General features: G+C 30.2%; 1 protein-coding gene across 1 annotated transcript in view; it reads left to right on the forward strand.

Annotated features, from left to right (window-relative positions):
- Positions 1-24,784, forward strand: part of LOC142332777 (uncharacterized) — a 288,220-nt gene that overhangs the window by 230,600 nt on the left and 32,836 nt on the right. The window contains exons 6-7 of the mRNA XM_075379392.1: positions 2,147-2,380; positions 18,168-18,375. Of these exons, the coding sequence (XP_075235507.1) occupies positions 2,147-2,380; positions 18,168-18,375 (442 nt within the window). The remainder of the gene's footprint in view (positions 1-2,146; positions 2,381-18,167; positions 18,376-24,784) is intronic.

Below are 24,784 nucleotides of genomic sequence, written 5' to 3' on the forward strand. Positions count from 1 at the left end.
GAAAGTGTATGTTTGGAGTGTCGCTTTATATGGAAGTGAAACTTGGACGATCGGAGTATCTGAGAAGAAAAGAGTAGAAGCTTTTGAAATGCGGTGCTATAGGAGAATGTTAAAAATTAGATGGGTGGATAAAGTGACAAATGAAGAGGTATTGCGGCAAATAGATGAAGAAAGAAGCATTTGGAAAAATATAGTTAAAAGAAGAGACAGACTTATAGGCCACATACTAAGGCATCCTGGAATAGTCGCTTTAATATTGGAAGGACAGGTAGAAAGAAAAAATTGTGTAGGCAGGCCACGTTTGGAATATGTAAAACAAATCGTTAGGGATGTAGGATGTAGAAAGTATACTGAAATGAAACGACTAGCACTAGATAGGGAATCTTGGAGAGCTGCATCAAACCAGTCAAATGACTGAAGACAAAAAAAAAATCCGCTCTTTTAAGGTTTGTTCACAGGCAACCCCTTCCTGTGAACAAATCGGGGTGTATTTCGATTGGTTGGAGGTTCTTAAAATAGATTTTATCTCATCCAATTATAGAGTTTATTTTATACATAAGTGTTTGTTCATTAAGTTGTGAAGAGCAGTTGTAGGTTTCGGGATTAACCGAAGTTGTAGGTTTCAGTGGTCAGAAAGTTTCTGAGCTAATTTTATGATATCAGTTAGAATTGTCTGAAATAAAACTTCTTAAATTTGATCAATAGTTATTTTTATCCACTTAAATAATTATTTATCTGTTAATTAATTAATGCATATTTTCTATCTTTATTTTCTTTTTCTATTTACTAATTCCTCATTATGTACTGATGATTATCTTTTAACAACTGAAATAGTATTTTTATTTTAAATCTAAGTTACGTTATTTGTAAATTGTTTTTAATTGCTTTTTTCCTAATATTATTTATTTGTTTTTGTGATACTATTAGTTTAGATGACTTACATCTGTAATAAACAAAAAATTCAAATAAAAGTAAACTTAAATTCAATCCTATTATGGTTTAACGTTTTCATCAAACACAATATAAAAACTCCATATAATACAGGCAACATTTAACTTCGATGAACTTAAATAATAAGTAAATGTATTAAGTAATAAGTGTGTTCTGATCTCTAATAGAATTATCTTTTTTTGATCCATTAAGCTCCCTTTTATTGGAGAGCTTAAAAGTTTATTAACGGGAGATTTTTAAATTCAAGCAAAGAGTATTTAGAAATAAGTGTGATTCAAAATGAACATCGGGGTTTTAAAGCTATGTAATATTTCTCAAATTTCACGTACATTGATTAATTATACATGAAATGAAAGAAAAACATAAAAAGTTATTAACTGTGCGTACGCTCATAAACTCTTTCCAATGTCTTTCGCTTGAAATCGTTACAGGCAAAGATGGTGATCCCCCAACAGAAAGCATTCTGTGTTTTAAAGTTTGTAAAGGTGAATTTTGTAATTACCATTCAACGTGCGTTCCGTTGAATGACAATAACATTCGTAGATGGAGCCATCAATTTGAAACCACTAATTATATTTGTGAAGGAAAGAATACAGAACGACCGAGTGTATCCGGAAGTCAATGTTGAACGTATAAGAAATTTTTTTCTGCGTAGTCCTAGAAAATTCGTTGGGAATACTTCTTCAGGCGGGAGATGGGCAACTGAACGAAATTTAGAACCGGTGCATTGTGATCACCGTTCCGCTTCGGTACAGGCCCGGCTCGAAACCGCATACCTCGGCCTCCCTGCCTCTTCACAACTTCCACATGTCCGCCCGAACTTTCACCATTAAATCCATCGGGAGAGCGTTTCCCAATACAGTCGTAGCCTCGTAGAAGGTTGTTTTAAAAACACCAGCGCATACTATTAATTCACTGCGCTGGGCTCTATTTCTGTCCAACTTATGCGCCCAAACGGACGCAGCTCCTAAGCTTGTGCATCACAGATGGTGTCCGCCGGTACTTGCCTAATGTAGTTGCTACCCCAGAGAGGTAGGTATAAGCGGTCGTCTACCCAAGCGCGCTAGTTGCATATCGGAGGACGACTGAGTGTAGCCCCCGCCAACTGGTGCCCACGCCCGCCGGACTCAAATGAGTTCGTGATAATAATATTATTGATTTTGAACGTTATAAAAAAGTTTATCTTATTTTACAGATCTGAAGTCATCGATTTTTCGGTGCCATATTTCTTCAGTGGTGTTTCATTTTTAGCTTCGCCAGATAAAAGAACTGATATTCCATTGTTAGCATTTCTTTTACCATTTTCATCAGAATTATGGATCGCAATCTTCACATCACTTAATGTAACTGCTGTTGCCGTTGCTATATATGAATGGCTTAGTCCTTTTGGATTGAATCCGTGGGGAAGACAACGAAGTAAAAATTTCAGGTAATCTCTTCTTTTTTTTTAATTTATTTTTTAAGGTGTTTTAAAATTAAAAAAAAATTCTATTAAGAAGCAAACTTTTTAAAGTTATTAATAATTTTTTGTTTATAATAATTGTTAAATTATCGTTAACAAATTTAATTTTACTTTCAGTAAGTTATAATAAATTAATTTAAACTTTGTTTGTTCTTCTGTACTCCACATTCACGTTCAACAAAATATTATGTTTATGTAAATAATCAAACACGTTTTAATCATACTTTGTGCCTATACGTTTTAGCTTTCCCCCAAAAATTATTTGTTAATTTGAAACAATTTTTGATATATTTCACTTCTTAATAGAAACAGGATATTTATTTGAATGTTTCATTACATTCTGATCCCCGTATTTTAAGACACGTTCCTAGCCCTGATGGGTTTTACCGGAGGTCGTCTTTTAATCCTTGTAAACTTGACAAAACAACACTGTGATTAGTTTGGCCTCTGTCATAATGCCACCGATGAAAATGCCTCTGTATATATTTCCATCAGTGTATTTACACAATCTACTATGTCCTTCGTATAGCCTCTTCCAACCATCAACTATCAAATTAACTGGTTCACGGAAGCGCGATCCCCGCGCCTTCCTCTAACACTGTAGGATTCACACAAGAAATATTCCCATATCTAACTACGATTAGGCTACGCACTCAGATCATTACTTGACTGAGTCTTTAAAAACCAAAAATACTATCCTTATACCAACAAAACAAGTGTTGATCGCAACGACAATTTTGTCCTACGATTAAATTTACTCAAATTCCTCTTGATTTACTTAAGAATCAAGAAAGAGATTCACAAATTTAATAAACCTCATTAATCTGCGAAACGACTCTTAAGTAAATGTTTGTGCATTGCAGATGTTTAGAAAGTGGCAATTTATCTATGGTCAAATTTTTTTCTTCTCAACAATTGTATCTCAACAAATTTATGTCATTTCAAACAGAGTTTGAATTTTTGGAATCAATTTTGCAGAACCGTATCATTTCGAATACCGACGGCAAGTTGCACGTTTTATTTGTTATCTTGACTTTTTTGCTTGATACAATTTTTTTTCTTTTGATTTTCTCCTTCTCCAAAAAAAAAAAAAACGTTAATCCGAGCAATCAAATGATTCCAGACGATGACGATTCCAGAATGCACACGGATCTACTCGATTGGACATCTTCAGAGCTTTTATTTCGTTTTTTGACATGTTATCTTCATTACTGTGATTAAAACAAACAAAATATGTAAGAATATTTAAATATTATTATTTTTTTTTTACAAATAAATGCGCTTTGAATTAAACTGTTCATATCTTCATGATAAATTATAAGTGAATTTATGAATGTCAAAATTATCAAATATAAAATTTTAATTACACTTTTAGGTTGTAAATATTTATTTATCGTTTAATTGGACCAATATTTATTAATGTAATTGATAAAAATACTTAATTGTATGCAAACTACTTCATCGGTCCATTTATCTATCTTTACCAAAGAACCAAATTTATATCTCTTAGAATTGACTTTGTAAGCAGCAGAAGAATAAAAAGAGTCCTTCAGTTCTTCGATGCGTGATAGATTAGTCGATAACCTGTGAGAAAACCTTTCAAGGCATGCACGATTTTCCACGAGGAACTTTTTTTTCTTGTTTAACCTCCGGGACCAACATCAGGTATTGCTTCAGAGGATGAGATGAGTGATTTCTAGTGTATGCAAAAAATTCCATGCTTGACCGGGATTAGAACCCGGGACCTCGGCGAGGAAATATAGGTTAATAAATCCACGCTCCAATCGGTTGAAATTCAAAAATTTAAAACCAAATTTAAATAAATGTTTTAAAAGGCAAGTGAAAACAAACTTTAAATAATTTATCGATACCGAAGTACGTCTATGTAAAAAAAATTCAAATACAGAAGCAGCTTCGACAATTCAAAGTAATTTTCAAATGTAACAGTTATTTTTGGATAATTAATGTATATATCGTTATTAAAGTTTGATTAGTAATAAAATTACATAATTATACACCTTAAAACAAAGTATTTATTATTGTATATTTTCGTAATCAGTCGCGAGAGGTAGCTCGCGCGCGCTACGTACGGTGTACTTTAAATTCCCATAATCTTTTTTTTTCTATGATATATTAAGAGCTGTAAATTTGTGAAAAAGTTCATGTCTTAAATTTCAGTACTGAATAGGTTAAAAGTGAAAATTCAAAACTTCGTCTTGTATGAAGCGCTTCTTACATATAACTACCATCTAGTGGAAAAATATTGAACTATATAATAAATTGTATCGTGTACTGTAAACAGTACGTTGTTTAGATTACCATTTATTATATTATTATTTTTTTTTATATTTTGTTAAAACAAACGGTCTATAATAATTTTCTTTTTGAAATTTATTAAAAATAAATAAGATAGAATAAATTTTAAGGTAAGCAAAGTTCTGTTTATATTACATAATACAATTTATTAAACAGTACTTAGTTCAATTTTTTGTCTTTTTTTTTTCATCAGTGCAACAACTGTTATTTTGTAAACAGACATGTCTAGTGAGTTTTAGTGAAAATATATCTTATACCGAATATAACCAGGTATTATATTGTAGATTACATAATCTGTAAACTAAATTGTGTATTATTATCTTAATCAATATGGTTTTCAATCTTCCTTATTAATTTCATTCATTTTTCTTCAGCTAATTTTTAATATTGACATTAAAAATAATGTGTTATTACTACCAACGTACTTTTCAGTACCGATTATCGTACCATCTCGACCGGATTTAATTCGGGATGGTAAAATGAAAGCCGTAGAACATGATGCTCGTGTGTTGTTTTAATAGTTCATTAGAATGATGAACAATATTTTTCAACGTCAATGTGATTTAATTTCGGTTTTAACATCGTTTTATTAAACTGAATATTGTTCTTTTTTGACCATTTAATCGTGTCACTTTTCCTATCATTTGAATTCGGAGGCTTCTCTAGAAGTGAATTGTGGTATGACGTATTATCGATAACAACCACTGACTGGAAGGGGCGGAAAGACCAGGAATTAATTTTTCAGATGCCCACTTCATGAAATTGTTGACGCTATCGTGGTAGTCACCAGTTTTTGAACTGGTTTTCCAACTTAACATCGCCTTCGGAAGGAACACAATTTCTCCTCCAACGTAGATTTTGTTTAAATGATCACCTTTATTAATCGGTACATTTACTCCTGCACCACTGTCATACGACAATAATTTTGTGTCGAACGGGACATTAAAATACACGAATCGTCCAAATAAAAAGTTGAAGAATTTTCTTTTCTATAATCGGTAATTTTTCTTAAATATTCTACCCTTTTCCATCGGATATCTTTTTTCTCAATCAAAAGTTTCCTGTTATTATCAGTTTTACATCATTCAAACCCTAAACTGTTTATGGATAGCTAAACAGTATGATATTGTATGAACTTTATGAGTTCATAAAGAACTTGTGATATTATTAACTATTTCACGAGCTTCGTTTTTGGTCCTTTTTATTCTTAACTATGGATTTAAATTCCGCCATTGTAAAAAAAAAAATCAGTAACAAAACTTTAAATAACGTTACACATTTAAAGAAAAATGCAAGTAAACCATTCGCACCGAATAGTACACGTCAAGAATTGAACTAAATCAGTTTATTGAAAATGAAAAGTAAACATTAGTTTTTTTTTGTTTTTTTTGGGGGGGCGGGGCAAAAAAGCTTTCGTGTTATAATCGCCCGGAATAAATTTTGTTTAAAGAACAAAATTTTTATTTTATATTTTATTATTTTTATTTTATATTACGCTTGAATAAGCGTAATATAAAATAAAAATAAACATATATAAAATTCAACAAAAAGTAAAACTTTACAAACTCCGAGAGGGGGTGTAAAACGCCCCTTATAGGATAACAAAAAGACTAAGAAATAAAATAAAAAGTAAACTAAACTAAAATATATATATATATATATATATATATATATACCTAATATAAAAACAAAAATATTAAAAATTAAATAAAATCTTAAAACTTTTATCTACGAGTAATATCAATAACGCCTTAAAACTAATATCACAGTCAGAATTTTAAAATAGGATAAAATTTATACAAATAAAATAATATATATATATATAAAATATAATGGAAGAACATAAGAAAGAAGTCGTAATAAGAAAGGAAGTCCGACAAGGATGTTCCCTGTCTCAGTTACTTTTTAATCTTTATATGGATCTAGCAGTTAATGTTGTTAAAGAACAATATAGATCCGGAGTAACAGTACAAGGTGAAAAAATTTGCTGATGATATAGTAATTTTAGCTGAGAGTAAAAAGGATTTAGAAGAAACAATGAACGGCATGGATGAAGTCCTACGCAAAAAATACTGCATGAAAATAAACAAGAACAAAACGAAATAAATGAAATGTAGTAGAAATAACGAAGATGGACCACTGAATATGAAAATAGGAAAAGAAAATTTTTTTATTGAGGTAGAAGAGTTTTGTTATTTGGGAAGTAGAATTATTAAAGATTGACGAAGCAGGAGTGACATAAAATGCCGAATACCACAAGCGAAACGAGGCTTCAGTCATTTGTTTACATCAAAAATTAATTTAAACGTCAGGAAAAAATTTTTGAAAGTATATATTTGGAGTGTCGCTTTATATGGAAGTGAAACTTGGACCTGAGAAGAAAAGATTAGAAGCTTTTGAAATTCGGTGCTATAGGAGAATTTTAAAAATCAGGTGGATGGATGAAGTGACAAATGAAGAGGTGTTGCGGAAAATCGATGAAGAAAGAAGCATTTAGAAAAATATAGTTAAAAGAAGAGACAGACTTATAGGCCACATATTAAGGCATTCTGGAATAGTTGCTGTAATATTAGAGGGTTAAGTAGAAAGAAAAAATTGTGTAAGCAGGCAACGTTTGGAATGATAAAAGATAAAGATGCTACTTTTTGCTGATGATATAGTAATACTAGTCGAGAGTAAAAACTTATTAGAAGAAACAGTGAATGGCATGGATGAAGTTCTACGCAAGAACTACCGCATGGAAATAAACAAGAACAAAACAAAAGTAATGAAACGTAGTTGAAATAACGAAGGTGGACCACTGAATGTAAAAGTAGGAGGAGAAAAGATTATGCAGGTAGAAGAATTTTGTTATTTGGGAAGTAGAATTTACTAAAGATGGACAAAGCAGGAGGGATATAAAATGTCGAATAACACAGGCGAAACAAGCCTTCGGTCAGAAATATAATTTGTTTACTTCAAAAATTAATTTAAATGTCACGAAAATATTTTTGAAAGTATTGTTTGGAGCGTAGCTGTATGTGGAAGTGAAACTTAGACGATTGAAGTACCTGAGAAGAAAAGATTACAGGCTCTTGAAATGTGCTGTAGCAGAATGTTAAAAATCAGATGGGTGGATAAAATGACAAATGAAGAGGTGTTGCGGCAAATCGTTTGCCGCAACACCTCTTCTGCGAAGAAAGAAGCATTTGGAAAAATATACTTAAAAGAAGAGACAGACTTATAAGGCCACATATTAAGACATCCTGGAATAGTCGCTTTAATATTGGACAGACAGGTAGAAGGGAAATATTATACAGGCAGGCAGCGTTTGGAATATGTAAAACAAATTGTTAGGGATGTAGGATGTACGAGGTATCGAAAAAAACCACTGGCACTAGGTAGGGAATCTTGGAGAGCTACATCAAACCAGTCAAATGGCTCAAGACAAAAAAAAATTAAGAAAAACCATCACATAAATAAAAATATATTCTACCTGTTCCGTAGAAGGGAAAATTGTGCAGGCAGGTTACGTTTGGAATAACTAAAATAAATTGTTAGGGATGTAGGATGTAGGGAGTGTACCGAAATGAAACGACTAGCACTAGATAGGGAATATTGGAGACCTGCATCAAACCAGTCAAATGACTGAAGACAAAATATATATATATATATATATATATATATATATATATATAAAAATAAAAACAAAAAACAATATAAAATTTTTATAAATATAGAATTTTGCAATATCCGAGAGAGGTGTGAAGGACCCCTTCTCGGATGATAGAATAAAAAACAAACACAGATACATAAAAATTAAAAAATAAAACAGACATAATCAAAAGTCAATATCTTTATCAAAAGATATTGTGGTTTACACCATAATATCAAATTGTAGATGTAAGACCAGCACGATGCAAAAACAGAAACAACCGGTCTAAAACTTCATTATCATTGCCCGAAAATTGTCACATATTTCTGGGTAATTTAAATTTACGACGTAAATCCGCATAACGAATGCAATCCACAAGAATGTGGTGCAGGGACATGCGGCAATTGCATAGTCCGCATAGTCGTGCATATGTCGTGCTGACATCAGGTACTCGTGTGCGACTCTAATATGGCCTAATCGCAATCGACAGAGGACCACTTCCTCACGACGGATTTTTTTGCATGAGGAGTCCCAAGGCAACGCAGAATCTTTAATATGCCGGAGTGTGTTATCAACAGTGGCGGACGGCCACTGGTAAAGTGATTGGACGAATCACTTTACCACTTTGCTTGAAGAGACTGTTTTACATAATTAATAAAGTCCGAAGTAGCAACACAAGTGGTAAAGGGAGGTTGATTACAAGCCTCTTTAGCAGCGGAATCTGCACTTTCATTACCTGGAATTCCCACGTGGCTAGGAATCCAACAGAAAGTCATTTGTATAACATTAGTATTGAATATTAGTCAACAATGAGATACAAAAATTATTACCTATTCTATGAATACGTATTAAATGACTAAGCTATTAATAAATTGTTATACTTTATAGGGTATAGGCCTATTATTTGCAATACAGTACACATTGTATTGCAAAATACTCGGTTTCTGAATGAGCCTCATGCTACAAAAAAAGAGTAATACAATGCCTTGCACAGCGACTCTCTGCCTCGTGCAAGAAAGCTTTTATTTTCCTCACCGTTCTCAAAACTTACCATTTAATTCAGTCACCACATGCGACTCCCTCCGGAAAAGGGGGCGCATTGCTCCCCCCAAATAACTAGGGCCCCGGTAGGTGTATTCCTGATAGCCCTAGTACGGAAAGGACTTCAGCGGACGGACTGAAGGGGAATCACGGCGGAAGTACGAGGCTGAAAAGCTTAGTCTTCCACGGCCAGATCCAGTAAATAAATTCCTCGCTGGTCCATACGGATAGGAACGCAAATCATCCATAAATAAAAATTAAAATTTATAACCGCCACTAAATAACCCATGAAAGCCACCCGATAATAGAAAGATACAGCAGCAAGAGACATTGTCCAGGCTCTGCGATCTGTAGCGAGAAATATTGAAACTCCCGCCATTCTTGCGTTCCGTTCTGTTCAATTCCCTTTTATTTTCCTCGTACGCAGTGTACGAAATTATGATTTGACAGCACATTTTTGTGTTTTTATTTAATTTTTCTGAATTTTTAAGGAACCGTAAGAGATATCATTGTATTTCAGGTTGAAATATACAAAGTAAATTAATGTTTTTTTTTCTCGTATAAATATTTTAAAAAAATTAATTATATTTAAATTAAATTTATTTTGAAAACTATAAACAAAAGTATAAATTAAGAGATTTAATTTTTTTATGCATTTGTTTTTATTATTATTACCTACGTAACTCTGGACTTCTACGGGTATTTTAATTATGAAGATGAGATGGATAAAAAAAGTCAGATCCTTATCACGATTTCAATCTTTGACAAATTGTTCTGGAGGTTAACATACTAATCAGACAGTACTCAGTATTTTAATTAAAGCAGTGAAATTTAATTAGATTTTTAAAGCTGTGTAAATTTTGTCGTTTCAAATATTCTGTAAAAAATGAACGTTACATTTAGAGAAACAGTAATAAACAATCAAAGAACTTTGTATAATATTAATGAAAATTCTGTTTACTTTCAAATCATATATACAGTTAATGGATTGTTTTAAAACAAAATAATATAATATAGTTTTTGTACGAATAAAAAATATATAAATGGATTTTATTTAAAATAAATTTAATACAATCAGATTTCTTTGTAGAGAAATTTACAAACCATGCACATATTTCACTAACTGAACTCAGTGAACTTGAACAGATAATTCCTAAAGTAAACTAACAAAACCTAACCTTTCTCTTCATTTTTTTTTTTTTTTTTTTTTAGATAGAAAACTAAAAAAGACTCCTTTCTTTTCTATTTTACTAACATTACATGCTTTTTCAAAGCTTTACAAATTTATGTTTAATCTAAAACTCTTCATAGACCTTCCTGATTCCAATGTTGATGAGTTGGTTGATGTACACCCTTGTAAATTAAATTTTTACTTTTTCCTGAACGAATCAGTCTATTTTAACATCTCTGTAAATCTGCCTACCTATATAGAAAATGTAGTCTGATTTTACCTTCATTTGGACTTAACTGCAATTTCATTAGGACTTAATAATGGTTTCTTTCTAACAGTATTTTATTATGATCTTTAGATAATTTTTTGTTTGTTTTTTTAAACTCACCTTATATTTTGTTTATATTATATATATATTTTTTTTTGACAGCACATTATTTAAATTAATTTCAATTTATAAAATAAATAAAAAATTATCAAAGGAATTTAACTCAAATAAATAATTTTAAAAAATCATTGTTTTATGTATAATAAACAAGAATACAGACGATCTAGCGTTCCTTGCAGAAACAGAGGAAGAGGCTGAACACCAGATAGAATCATTGGCCTCTATCGCAGCAAAAATTGGACTTCAGATCTCGTACGAAAAGACAGAAGCGATGTTCACTAGAAAGACACAGCGGAAACATTTGGAAATCGACGGTCGCAGAATTAAAATAGTATCAAAATTTAAATATTTGGGTGAATCCATCACATGAAATCTAAACGAGAAAATAGCCTGGCAAGAAAGAGCACACAGACTAGCAATGGCACAAGTGGTCACACGAAACACCTATAACAAGAAATGCATCTCCAAACAAGCCAAGATAAGACACTATAATACCGTGATCACACCGATAGTAATGTATGGGAGTGAAACACTGGGTCAAATCGAGAACTGAAAAATTAGCCAAAATAGAAAGAAGGGTCGTAAGGACCTGTATTGGCGGGGTAAACTTGGTGGAAGGAAAGTGGAGATTACTCCCAAACCGTAAAATCTGTGAGGTCGTTACACCAATTACAGAAGATATAAGAAAGAAAAGAATAAAATTCTTCGGCCACCTCTTGCGTTTGAAGGAATCAAGGAAAACAACTCTTGGAAAGATTGCTAAAGCTAAAAACGCAACCAGTGTGGCCCACTGAGGTGCTTCAAGACATCAAAGAAGCAGGCATTGTACTGCAGGATCTGGAAATTATAACAACTTGCCCGGTGTTAAATTTGCAGAAAAGCCTAAAAAGAAAACTGGGATGGTTTGGACAGAGGACCGGAAAAGGGATTTTTCCAGGAAAATGAAAGAGTATTGGAAGATAAGAAAGACTAAACATAAATGACTAATTGGTCCTTCCGGGCCGTAACAAAAAAAAAAAAAAAAAAAAAAAAAAAAAAAAAAAAAAAAAAAAACAAGAATACAAATAAGTAGACAATAAATCAAATATATATATAAATAAAAATGAAAATACAGATTAATAAAAACTAGAAAAAATCTGATGTGGACAACACATGACTTCCTAGTACACCTTATAAATTACAATGACACTTTTTTAAATTTACATAAAATTTTATTTCATTAAGAACTTCCAATATTTTTTCTTTTTTTTTGTTATTGAATTATTATTCATCGTAAATTTTCTTTTACAATGAGAACTTAATAATTATTAATAAATCAATATATTTTAATTTAAAAAAAAAAAAGTTAAAAAACAAAGAAGATAAATCTGATTCGAACTGATGTGCCACCCCCTTGTAAGATCCAAATATTTCAATAATTAAAATTTATTTGGTTATATCTCTGGAACCAATGAAAATAATTACCATTTATGATATATCGATGAAAAGCTCTCAATGAGGGCTCATTACTGTAGTTAAGAAAAAGTCCAAAATCCAACTTTGTTTTTGGGTATTGGACTTTTATTGAACATTTTTAGTTAACTCGATTGCAATCAAAAGGGGAGGTGCACAATTAGATGTTACAACAGTCCGAAATCCAAAATTTCAACATCCTACGGCTAATCGTTTTTTCACTAATGAGAGATACGTACGTACAGAAGTCACGCCGAAACTAGTCAAAATGGATTCAGGGATGGTCAAAATTAATATTTCCGTTAAAATCTGGAAAACCTAAATTTTTCGCGATCACAATAATTCCTTTACTTCGTATAAGGAAGTAAAAAGGCGGGCCTACGGCCCTCCGCGAAAATTTTACGTGGTTTATCTTTATGAAAAAATAATAAAAAGAATTGTTATAAATTTGCTTTATTTTTTCAACACTAAAAAGGAAATTTTCCAAAAAAATAAAGCAAATAAAACATACTTTTGTAATATTATTTATTCGATTGATTCGAATCATTCAGTTCAAACCTAGTTCACACAGAGATAGAGGTCACAGTTCATTAAAATTAGTGCTTTCATCTATCTATATAAATAAAAATGTAAATATTCATTTGTTCAAAATCTAAATCTTCTAAAGTTCGTCACCGTTTGATATGAAATTTTGACACAGCGTTGCATTCGAATACACGCGTGTTTTTATATACCACCTATTTATATACCTAAGATGTCACACCTGTGACAGGAAAAACATGTTTTTTTTTAAAAAATCAGCGTTATCTGTTGGACGTAAAAGCAACACACTCTATACTAAAAGTTTTACGATTCCATTTCAATGTTCCCGATATGTGTGTCAGCTATAAACTAAAAAACTAACGGATCTGTTTACTCGCAGGGAAAAAGGAAGAAAGGGAAAAGGTAAAAGGGAAGACAGGGGAAATGGGGAAAAGAAAAGGTGGGAAACAGGGGAAACTGTGGTAAAGGGAAAAGGTGAAAAAATAAAGGGGGGAAAGATTAAATGGAAAAGGTAAATAAGGGGAAAAGTGAAATGGGGGAAAGGGGATGGGGAATGGAAAGGGAATATGTAAAAGGAAAATGAGTTAAAGGGAGAATGTATAAAAGGGAAAGGTTACATTTTCTGAAGCTCATACTGTTAATTTTCTTAATGTTTTATCAGACTTTCAATTTTGTTAATTTAATCTACATATGTACTCAAATCTAGGCGTAGCAAAGCATTGCTGGGTATGCTGGTTCAAAATAAAAATGTGAGCACATACAGCAAACAAACCAACGCAGTGTGCTTTTGTTGATTAAAATATAAAAGTAGTGGAATGTAGATAAATCATGAATATAACCAGAATATTTTATTTTAATTATTACAATATTAAATAAAATTGTAAACTCTTATTCATTTATAATTACTTTACATAAGTCAGAAAAATATGATTTTTTAGCCCATCAGATTAATCTAGTGGTTAACTCATCATCGCAAATCAGCTGATTTCAAAGTCAAGAGTTTTAAGGTTCAAATCCTAGTAAAGGCAATTACTTTTAAATGGATTTTAATACTAGATCGTGGATACCACTATTCTTCGGTGGTTGGGTTTCAATTAACCACACATCTCAGGAATGGTCGACCTAAGACTATAAGACTACACTCATACATATCATACTTAATCATCCTCTAAAGTAATACCTTACGATGGTTTCAGAGGCTAAACAGAAAAAACAAAAAGAAAAATATGATTTCACTATATTCAATCTACAGTAGATTGTACCTGAGTGTTTAGATGTTTGTATGTATGTTAATTGCCATCAGTAATGGCTGTGGAAAACATGATGTTGATCACAAGTTACTTCTGAAAATAACATATTCATTTCCAAGAATAATAAGCATTCCAGATTAGATTTATTAGAGAAAGTGAGGAATGAAGTGGTTCTCCATTTGCCTTCGTTGAGCAGAACGTATGACTTGAGTATTAGCATTCTAAATCAACTGAAATGTAGATATTCAGCACTTCAAATGATATCTTCATGTCACATACTACAAGGAAAAGGATGTATGATAGAAACATTACTTTCAGGAAAAGCAGTTTTGATTGGTATCTGGATGTCAAGTGCTTTACAAGCATCATAATAAATAAACAGTTACGTATTTAAATTACCCCAATCTACAGTGAAACCGATCATAATGTATACTACTTCAACTCAGCAAGGAAAGAGATTATGTAAAAAGATATTTTTTTTTTATTAAGATTTTACTGCATTTTTAATCATCATTAAAAAGTTAAGGCTTTAAACTTATATTTAAAAATCAAGATTTCTCAAAGAGGATTGAAAGAATTTTCTTGTTAATGAGTTATTGTTTTTTAATTTTTTATGAGGTTCAGTTGATACGCATACATTTTCATTTATATTGTATTCACTTTTTTCTTTTAACCGACTTGATTGACTTTGGTCAACCGACCAAACTGAGCGGTTTAACTGACTTTGAATGAAACAAGGTCATCAATAGTCTAAATGGTTCACTCATCTGTAAATTTTTATAAAGAAGAACAGATTACCTGTAGAATAATTAAATATAAATTATAATTAAATGTAATTATAACTCAGAAAAAAATTGTGACTAAAATCTGTTACTTATTATATTTAAATTATGTGCTGCTCAAACTGACTAGAATTAAATTATAAAAATAAAATTAAATAAATTAGTTGCCTAAATTATAAAAACAAGGAGGATTATAAATACATCATAATTTTTTTTTGTTGCTCACATCAGTAGTTAAAAAGTAAAACAGAAATTATATGTTTAACTTGAATAAATTCTACAATTTTATATCATATTTCAAACAAAATACATTATTTGAGAACTCTAAAAAGTCTTATCTACGAGTAAAAATTTCTTTTATGTTTATCAGACGCATATTCCTTCCATCTTTTATATTCAGAATATCAACTGAAATTATAGTCTACTCCTATTCAACGTATCAAAGAGCTATTTCTATAGCTTTCCCTACCGCATGAAATTAACATCCTTCCTTTTCGATACTTTTCAGCTTCATTCTCACGTTCATTCCCTTCTGCATCACTTGTCATGACTACAACAATTTTATTGTCATCTACTTCTTTTTCCATATTTTCACTTTTGTTTAACAACTAGATAGTATGAACTAGACAGTTTAACAACTTCACATCCTGATATTTCTTTCCCTAACGACATGATTTTTTATTAAACAGGATTGAGCGTAACCGTTGAACAAGTATTTTAGCATAATTTTTGTAGTATAATCTCATAAATTTAATTTCGTTTGTTTCTGGTATCATATGTATGAGTAAATAAAATCTTCAATTTTTTTCATAAGTCATTGCGAATTTTTAGTTCAACAAATTTTCTTTAAGAATTACTTTTACACTTATAATAAATGTAAATGACATTTTTTTTAGTAATATTCAAATTTGATCAAAATATTAATGATGTACTCTGTAGTAAATGGAATGAAGATGTTATTAGTGGTGCTAAATATAATCAATATTTTGCTGGGCTTGGGATACTGACATACAACTATATATTTATTTGATCTTTGAAGAAGAAAATGGGAAACCACTTCACTTTTCACTTTCTTCCAATAAGTCTGGCAAGTGAGACTTATTATTCTTAGAAATGGCTTTTTAATTGTCAGAGTCAATTTTCTATTATGTCTAGTTTCTATAATCAATAGATTGTGATACTTAACACACAACACACATGCGCACACGCACACATACACACACACACACAAACACACACACATACACACACACACATATATATATATACATATGTATATTGTCATGTGGGTGTGCAATGTGCGTTTCGATCGATCAGGATATTGAGAAGTTGTTGACAACTTATAATGTTTATATAATTATAGTTTATTGATTAAAATTCTCAGATAAAATTAAGCAAATTAATAAAAATAATAACAATGGTGATAAATAATAGTAATAATAATAATAAAACAGTTAATGAACACAAATATTAATACAGTAATTACAACCAAATAATAGTTAGGATAATAATAGTTAACAATTATTATTTGACATGAAACATAACATAATCAAAACAGTAAGCATGACATAAAAATCAGACAAAGATACATAGCGTAATCAGCAAAGATAACAATCAAAATTATTACATCTAAATAACAGCACATCAAATAGTGATAATAATGTCCACAGTAAGTGATAAATACATATTATACATAAGAGAGTTTAAAATAAATAATCGTTCGAAATTTATTCCAGGTATATAAACAAAAAACTAGTATTCAGACCCATTAACAAAGAAACTACTAAAACTACTATAACTCACTGATAGTACTTTCTTGGTTACTGAATTACTCGTGGCATTACCTTAATCATATCGATCTGGATACTCTTCTCATTGGACTGATGTCTCGCAGACTCACACCTCTGACTCTCCATGCTGGACTGTCATCGTATGTCTCACAGACTGATTCGCCGAACTCACACAACTCACAGCTTTTCCTCGCAGGATTCCCCTTGTAGGACCGACATAATAACGCCTCGCAGACTGGTTCATGAATTTCTGCCGATCTGCACTTTTAGATGGTCTTACTGGGCTATTTATATTGTTAGCCTCTTTATTTCAGGATCGGACCCAAGTCGAAACGTGAGAAGAGTCGACCGAGTCTTTGTTCCCATAAATTCCTAGACTGGTCTCTTCTCATTGTACAACAGTTGTTCATTTTGTGTTAAGGGTTAGTATAACAAAAGACAGTTGTAAAATGGACCTATTCTTGATAAGGGTTCTTCTTCTTCCTTTATGGATTCTTCCAGTTAAATACATTTTCTATTACTTTTATAATTGGCAGGAATCTGTTAGTCAGGCCTGCCATACCCGTCTTGTTACAATATATATAGTTATACTACATTCAATTTAAGAGTTTTTCTGTTTTAAACAAAAAACTGCGGTGCAATAAAGTATTAATAGATTTTATTTAACTGATAATAATCTGTTTATGTGGAAGTTGATACTGAATGTTTATTTGATCAATAAAGACTGTTTAAGATTATAAAATGTATAACAGCTTTTGTTATATTACTGTAGTTTGTTTACAATAGGGTCTACCCTGAAGACAACTTCAAACAAAAATTGAGTAGTCTGAAAACTTCCTTTTCCACATCAGAAAACAAAATAAAAAGATCACACATTTGATTGTAAAAAGAAAAATGTATATGTATTTTATTCTTTTCGATTTTTTTTTTAATTTAAACATACTCGTATTACTTATTTTATCTTTTTAAAAAAATACACCATGTTAACCTCCCAAGTCCATGGCTCCCATGGCCCCCCCTTTGATCTTCTAGTTGCACTAATCCAACTTTATTTCTTTCTCAATCATTATGATGACATTTATTTATATTATTTTAAAATATTGCATATTATATATTATTAAAGATGTAATAAAAAATAATAATTTTTTATTAGTTAATCCAGCGCTGAGGTTTGAGCTATGTTGAGTGCAGTATAATAAATATATGTTACAATAATAATGTAATCATTACATGGAAGTTGCATCATTTGTTACCTAAAATCTATGATAATGTATTATAATCAACATCATATAACTACAATAATTAATGTTAATAACAATTTTATCATTTTTTATTACTTATATAAAATAATTAATTAGAAATAATGATGTTTTCTTAAATTTTTCAGCATGTCATCAGCACTTTGGGTTTGTTGGGGTTTGTTGTGCGGACATCTTGTTGCATTTAAAGCACCAAAATCATGGCCAAATAAATTTTTAATTAATGTATGGGGTGGTTTTTCCGTTATATTTGTTGCAAGTTATACAGCTAATATTGCAGCTTTAATTGCTGGCCTCTTTTTTCACAACTCTGTCGGAGATTATCATGACCGAAGTGTAAGTATTTTTATATATTTATTTTTCTTTAAATTATTTTAATTCTTTATCGAGTATTAGTTTCCAAGTAATACAAAATGTAAATAATATACATAAAAATGTATAATATGAAAGTAAAACTAAATCTGTTTTAGTCAAAGTACAAAATCACTACCAATACTGAGTCATTTTCTCTTTTTCATTATGGTCTTGTGCAAATTAATTTGAACAAAAGTATATTTTCAAAAATAATCAAATTTATTACATATAAACAACGTACAGTATTTATTATAGTATTTTTTAGTATTCAATATGTCTTCCTCACTCTTTAATAACCATTTCAATTCTTTTAGGCCTTGAATCTAAGTTTATTCTTTAATTTCTTTATTGTGAAACCACACCTTTATCACAGCACAAATCATCTTCTCTTTGGTAGTGTCCATTTTTCTTATGCTTTTCTTCACAGTTGCCCACAAATTTTCAATTGGGTTCTGGTCTGGTGAATTTCCAGGCCGGTCCAAACACTGAATCCATTTTTGAGACATGAAGAGCTTAACTTTCCTTAATGAGTGGCACGCGACCAATCTTGTTGAAAAACAACGTTTCAGACTTCAAGAAAATCTGCAAGTATTTGAGTTCTGGTAGAGTCCTATTTTTCCAATTAGGAGATGTACTTTTAACTGTTCATCATCTTGTAGATGGGTACTAAAGTTTAACATCCAAAGTAGCTGAAACATCCCCAGAATATCTTCTTTAAAGGATGCTTTACAACTTGTTTGATGTGTTTTGGCAAAACCTGTTCATCATCGCTTCTTCCATATGACATGCTTATGCCCTGAACTAGAAAATGACTCTTGTCAGATGAAAGGACTTTTCTCCAATCTCAGCACTTCAGTTTTTATATTTTTTGCCCCAAAGAAGCCATTTGAGGTTATGTGTAATTGATCTTGAGAGGTTACACATAACCTCTCAAAACAAACAAGATATTTTCAGGCAATACTTGACTACATCTGGAATCAGTGATACAACTAATAATAATCTTAATAACTTTAATAATAATAATAACTTTAACTAATAATAACCTCTTGTTCACATTAATTTGTACAAGACCGTGTAGGTGAAAAACACTGAAACTCTGAACTGTGCAGTGGTAAATGGAAACTAGCTCCAGAATTTGCCATGGCAGATCAGGAGAAACCAAATAAAAAAAAACCATTCGTAACTTATAAAAACTTTATAATTTTATAAATTATAAAATTAATGAACTGGAAAAAAAATTATATTCCATGCCAATAATAATTAAAAATTATCATTATATTTAATAATTATTCAAATATGGGATGGTGAAAATGAATGAAATTGATAAAAAAATAAACTAACAATTTTCAAGGCTTTAATTTAAATGATCATAAAAAAAATTGGTAGTTTATAACCTTAATTATTAAAAAATCTATCAAAAATAATATTTTTTTTTTTGTAAAAAGGAAATATTTCAATTTAATTTTAAATAAATTTGTTCAGAAGATTGTTGTTTGTTAAAAATAGAAATTGAAATACAAGGTCCTTCCCCATAATCGAAAATATTATGCTGTAATATGCTGAAGTAGTAAGCAAAAGTATTATGCTGAAGTAATTATGTTTTCTGGTTTAATATAAGTAAATAATGTTTTTTTCTTTTCATGAATAAATTGTTTTTTTTTAACAAAGGTAGAAGAAATGTAAATATATTTGGAATTTTTTATTTGTTAAAAAATGAGCGTATATTATCAAACAAACGGTAGCCCATTTTTATATCTTTAAAACTTCTTCTGACCAAGAAGCCAGCCCCAAGATATAATATATTTGGATGACTATATTCTTAAACAGTCAGGGAGATTGTAACTCAACATTTAGTTGACATATTTTAAAGAAAACAATACGATTGGATCTTGTTGAAAATATCAGTCTGATCATCCCATAAAAATGTATCAGAAGTCGTCAAAAATATTGCACTGTGACAATAGAAATACTTGTATTACCATTTTTAGAATTTTATTGACGTAATTGCCTCTGGTTTGTCAATGAAGAACTGGTTTTATTCATATTTAAAATTAGATAATTATAATCCATCCAGTAAATACATTAAATTACCACAAAACAACTGACAATTTAGAAGATGCTAATGACAGTTGTTTTGAGCACATATTTATGTACATGTTGAAAGGGATGCAAATAAATCATGTTTTTAATTAGTATTATTTAAAAATTTAATCAAGAGTAATATCATTAATGTAAAAGAAAATCCTTTTTTTTTATTTTTAATAATTTGTTGGGAAGATTTTTAAGTGATCTGGTAACTTATTAAAAATGGCAACAAAGAATGTCAATAGGCCATTTCTTATAAACCAAAATATTGTGTTGAGTTATGTGAAAACATTTCTGTTGTCTGGTTCAATAGAGGTAATATTTTTAAGTCTAAGTGATTATTCGTTTAAGTAAATATTGCACATCCATGAATATGTACACAGGAATAATTAATATATATAATTTTCCAAATACAGTACAGCCCCACTATAAATGACTCAATATACTGTGGATATGGATATAACGCAGATTATATCCTGTTCCCCAAGAAATATCTGAAAAAATATTGTATCTTCCGCACTTAACTTGTTTCTATGTAAGTACACATTATACTGTACTGGCTTTTTCTATTAAACCATTATTGTTTGAGTTTTGCCTATTTTTTTTAATTGATCTCCTTTGTGGTTTAAAGTTTACTTCTCAAAATAACACAGTAAGCCTATAATGGAGATGTCACATAAGTGCCCCGATAACTGCATTATAGCAGGGTTAGACTGTACTGTTATACACAATTCATATTTATGGGTACCAGACAATGGACCTGACAGCATATTTTTTATATTTTAAATACTAACTTTGATGTTTTTGGAGCTCCAAGCGATGACATTATACTTTAGACTGAGTTTGTTTACAGTTGGTAAGGTATGACTTTAACCAATTATAAGCAGTTCCTAGTATAACAAAGATCTCTAGTATAGCAGAGTCTTTTGGACTGAGGATCAATGTCGACAAAACGAAGATACTAACGACTGACAGCTCACAATCCATTGTTTACCTTGAAAGAGCTCAGATCAAACAAGTCCAAGAATTCAAATATCCCACGTCACTGATCCAGGAAAAGAACGTGGCATCTACAGTTGAAATCCACACCAGGATTGGGCAGGCAAACATTACCATCCAGAAATTTAAGATATTTTCCAAAAAACTGGGAAATAGGTTTGCCTATAGTTTTTTTCTTTAAACCATTCTGAAAGTTTGTCAGTATGTTATGCTTTAGAAGAAATTTTAAAAGTCAATTTTTCATCATTTTTTTAAATACCTTAGAAGATACGGACAATAGAAAAATTGGCTTATAATTTTTTATATTATATGCTGAACCTTTGTTAAAGACCATTAAAAAATGTTAAATATCATAAAAATGGTTTGTTTGACCAGAAATTTTAATCATTGTAACCCAAATTTTTCAAATTTAATTAAGTTTATTCAAAATTAGTAGCAAAAAAAATTATATTTGATTGAGTTAATAGAAAACGTTTTCAATCAATATTATTTCCATAAAGTTAAATAAATAGATCCATTGAAATACAATTATTGTAAATGATGGTTTCATTAACATGTGCATTACATCTGTGATGCATCTACATATACACATATATTAGTCTGGTCCTTTGTAGATGTATAATATATGCCCTTTGAGATTGATTAACTTGGTGTAATAGATTGCTACAGTAGATCGACTGTTACTGGACAGTTGTTACACTTTTGTTTAAATATTATAAAACATTGATTTAAACAAAGGTCTCTTAGGACATATTATATACTAATTTAAATATCTAAATACATCAATAGTTTTAACTAAATACATCAATGTTTTGAAATGTATATAAAGTATTAACTTGATTTAAAAGTGCCTTGATTAATTTCATTATGAAATTTGTGTGGTTTAATTTTACATCAAATATAGATTTTTTTTACAACTATGACCTTGGACATGTATTTAATCTATGTTAGCACCCTTAACCATTTTAATATACAAATTTGCAGTTACAAATCAAAGATCAGTAATATTAAGAACATTTTTTTTTTTTTTAATAATCACTCATTTTTTCTATTTTTGATTCCTCAATTCTGTTTGTTGTATTAATTTTTTAACCTTTACATAATTATTAATTTTATTTAATACAAAAATAGTATATTTTAGTGGTTACATGTATAAAGAAATTAATGAAATTGTAACTAGTGAAACTAAAACAAATTCATCCACATTCCAACACAACATTTTATTAAACGCTCATAATAGATATATTTAAAAAATATAAAAAATAATTACATCAGCATGTAATAATTTAAATTAAAAAAATAAAATATAAAAAGTTTTAAATAAACACTTTTAGAGCTTCAATTTAAAGAGATCATAAAAAAATACATTATCTAAATAAAATACCTAAGTGAAAATAAAATTAAAAACTAAATTCGGCAACAAATTGTAATAAATTTTATATTATTATGATAAATAAAAATTTTACTATAATATTTAATTAAGTTAACAAGTATGAAGTTACAATTACATCGAACCCAACTATCAACATGTGAAAAAGAAAAGTCATAAATTTTACAGTATAGATAATAATTATAAAATAATATAAAAATGCACGTATAAAACAAAAAATTACTATAAATCTTGAAACTTTCATATACAGTACATTCAAAATTAAATATAAATAAAATTAATATTAATGAATGTAAAAAATTTCAAAAATGGTAATTTGATGAACATTCCCTCTGATATCTATAAAAATTACTACAATAAAAATTTATTGAACAGTTTTAAAACTAAAGAGTACCATATACAAAAAAAAATGATGACACAAAAAGAATTGTGTTATCTTGTCACTGGGCCAACAAAGGACAGATGTGAAACAGAATAGTGTGTTGTCCTCTCTGCATAAACGCTGAAATTTTATAACTGTAACATAAACTTAATATGAATATGTGAAGAGTTGTACAATCAGCTTCTATTCCATGACAACTTTCTTTATTCTAAGTCACAATACATAGCACAAGCACAGAACGCCACTTTGCCAATGCTTACAAATTAATATCAATCACACCCCAGGCATGCTTAATCTTGTATTGCAGAAAGTTATCTAAGGAAGTGTAGTGGTCACATAACCATTAATTATTTTTGTAAAAAAAGATACTAAATTCATTTTTTTTCTGTTTTTTTACCCGCAGTTGCAGTGCTAGTCATACAGGCCAGAGAACATTTAAATCTGTGTCTGAGCAGTTGCTCCTATAGAGCAAAATAAAACTACTGCTACTTTTCCAGTTATCACTGCTTCACCAAATGAGCAGCTAGGCATACTGCTATAACTTATACTATGTATGTGTATTTTTAATTGAACTAATATTTCTAAAGAAAGTGGATCCATAATACCACATTAAATTAAAGTATAAAAGGTCATTTAATAACTCAATAAAGTTAAATTTTTCTTATATATTATTATTACCAGATATTTGAAAAAGAACTCCAGGGTTTCAAGAATGAATGGCGTTATTATTTTATAGCACTTATTAGTCTTTTATGCGTCATCTGGAAATGACAAGTAAGTTTTAGTTTACACATTTTCCATCAGATAGCAGCTGTGTTAACTATTGAACAGGTCAAGCTGTTATGAACCAGGGCTTCAGTATCATGGTGTTGCCAAAAAAGAAGCACAGAGCATATTCCAGTTCATAGAAACAAAATCAGTGACTGACGTACAAAGAAACAATACACAACTCTATTGTAGATTTTCTCAGAATGATGAAAGCATATGTAAGTGGTATGGTAGTTTCTGGAAACTAGAAGCATTTTGAAATGAAATTCACTGAGTAGACCTAAAACAAGTGTCGAATATACAGAAAGATTTTGTTTATCTTCCAATCAATCCAGATCTTGATTTCGTAGTGTTAGTTATCAACCAGACTCTCCTAAAAGCTCTGTCCATGATATTGTTCACAAGCAACTGAAACTTCGTGCTTATAGACTGTAGCTACACCTTGAAATTAAATCTAACTATAAGCCACAAAAGTTCAGTTTCTCATGACAATGTTATATTTCATTTCTCCTTTGAAAACTACCTGCAGCGCATTTTAGTTCATGATGAAGCAACATTTTATGTTTGTGAATCACTATAATTGTTGAGTATGGGCTCAGAGAATTCATACGAATCAATGGAAATCGCCCACAACTGTCTGAAAGTGAATGTCTGGTGTGGTATCATGAATAATCAAACTACTGGGCTCTTTTTTTTATGAGGAGACTAGTACAAGCATATTGAACTCGAACATGAGAGAACTTTGTGTTTCCACAGATGTAAAATGT

Source organism: Lycorma delicatula, chromosome 12 (genome assembly GCF_047948215.1).
Source record: "Lycorma delicatula isolate Av1 chromosome 12, ASM4794821v1, whole genome shotgun sequence".
Taxonomy (NCBI): domain Eukaryota; kingdom Metazoa; phylum Arthropoda; class Insecta; order Hemiptera; family Fulgoridae; genus Lycorma; species Lycorma delicatula.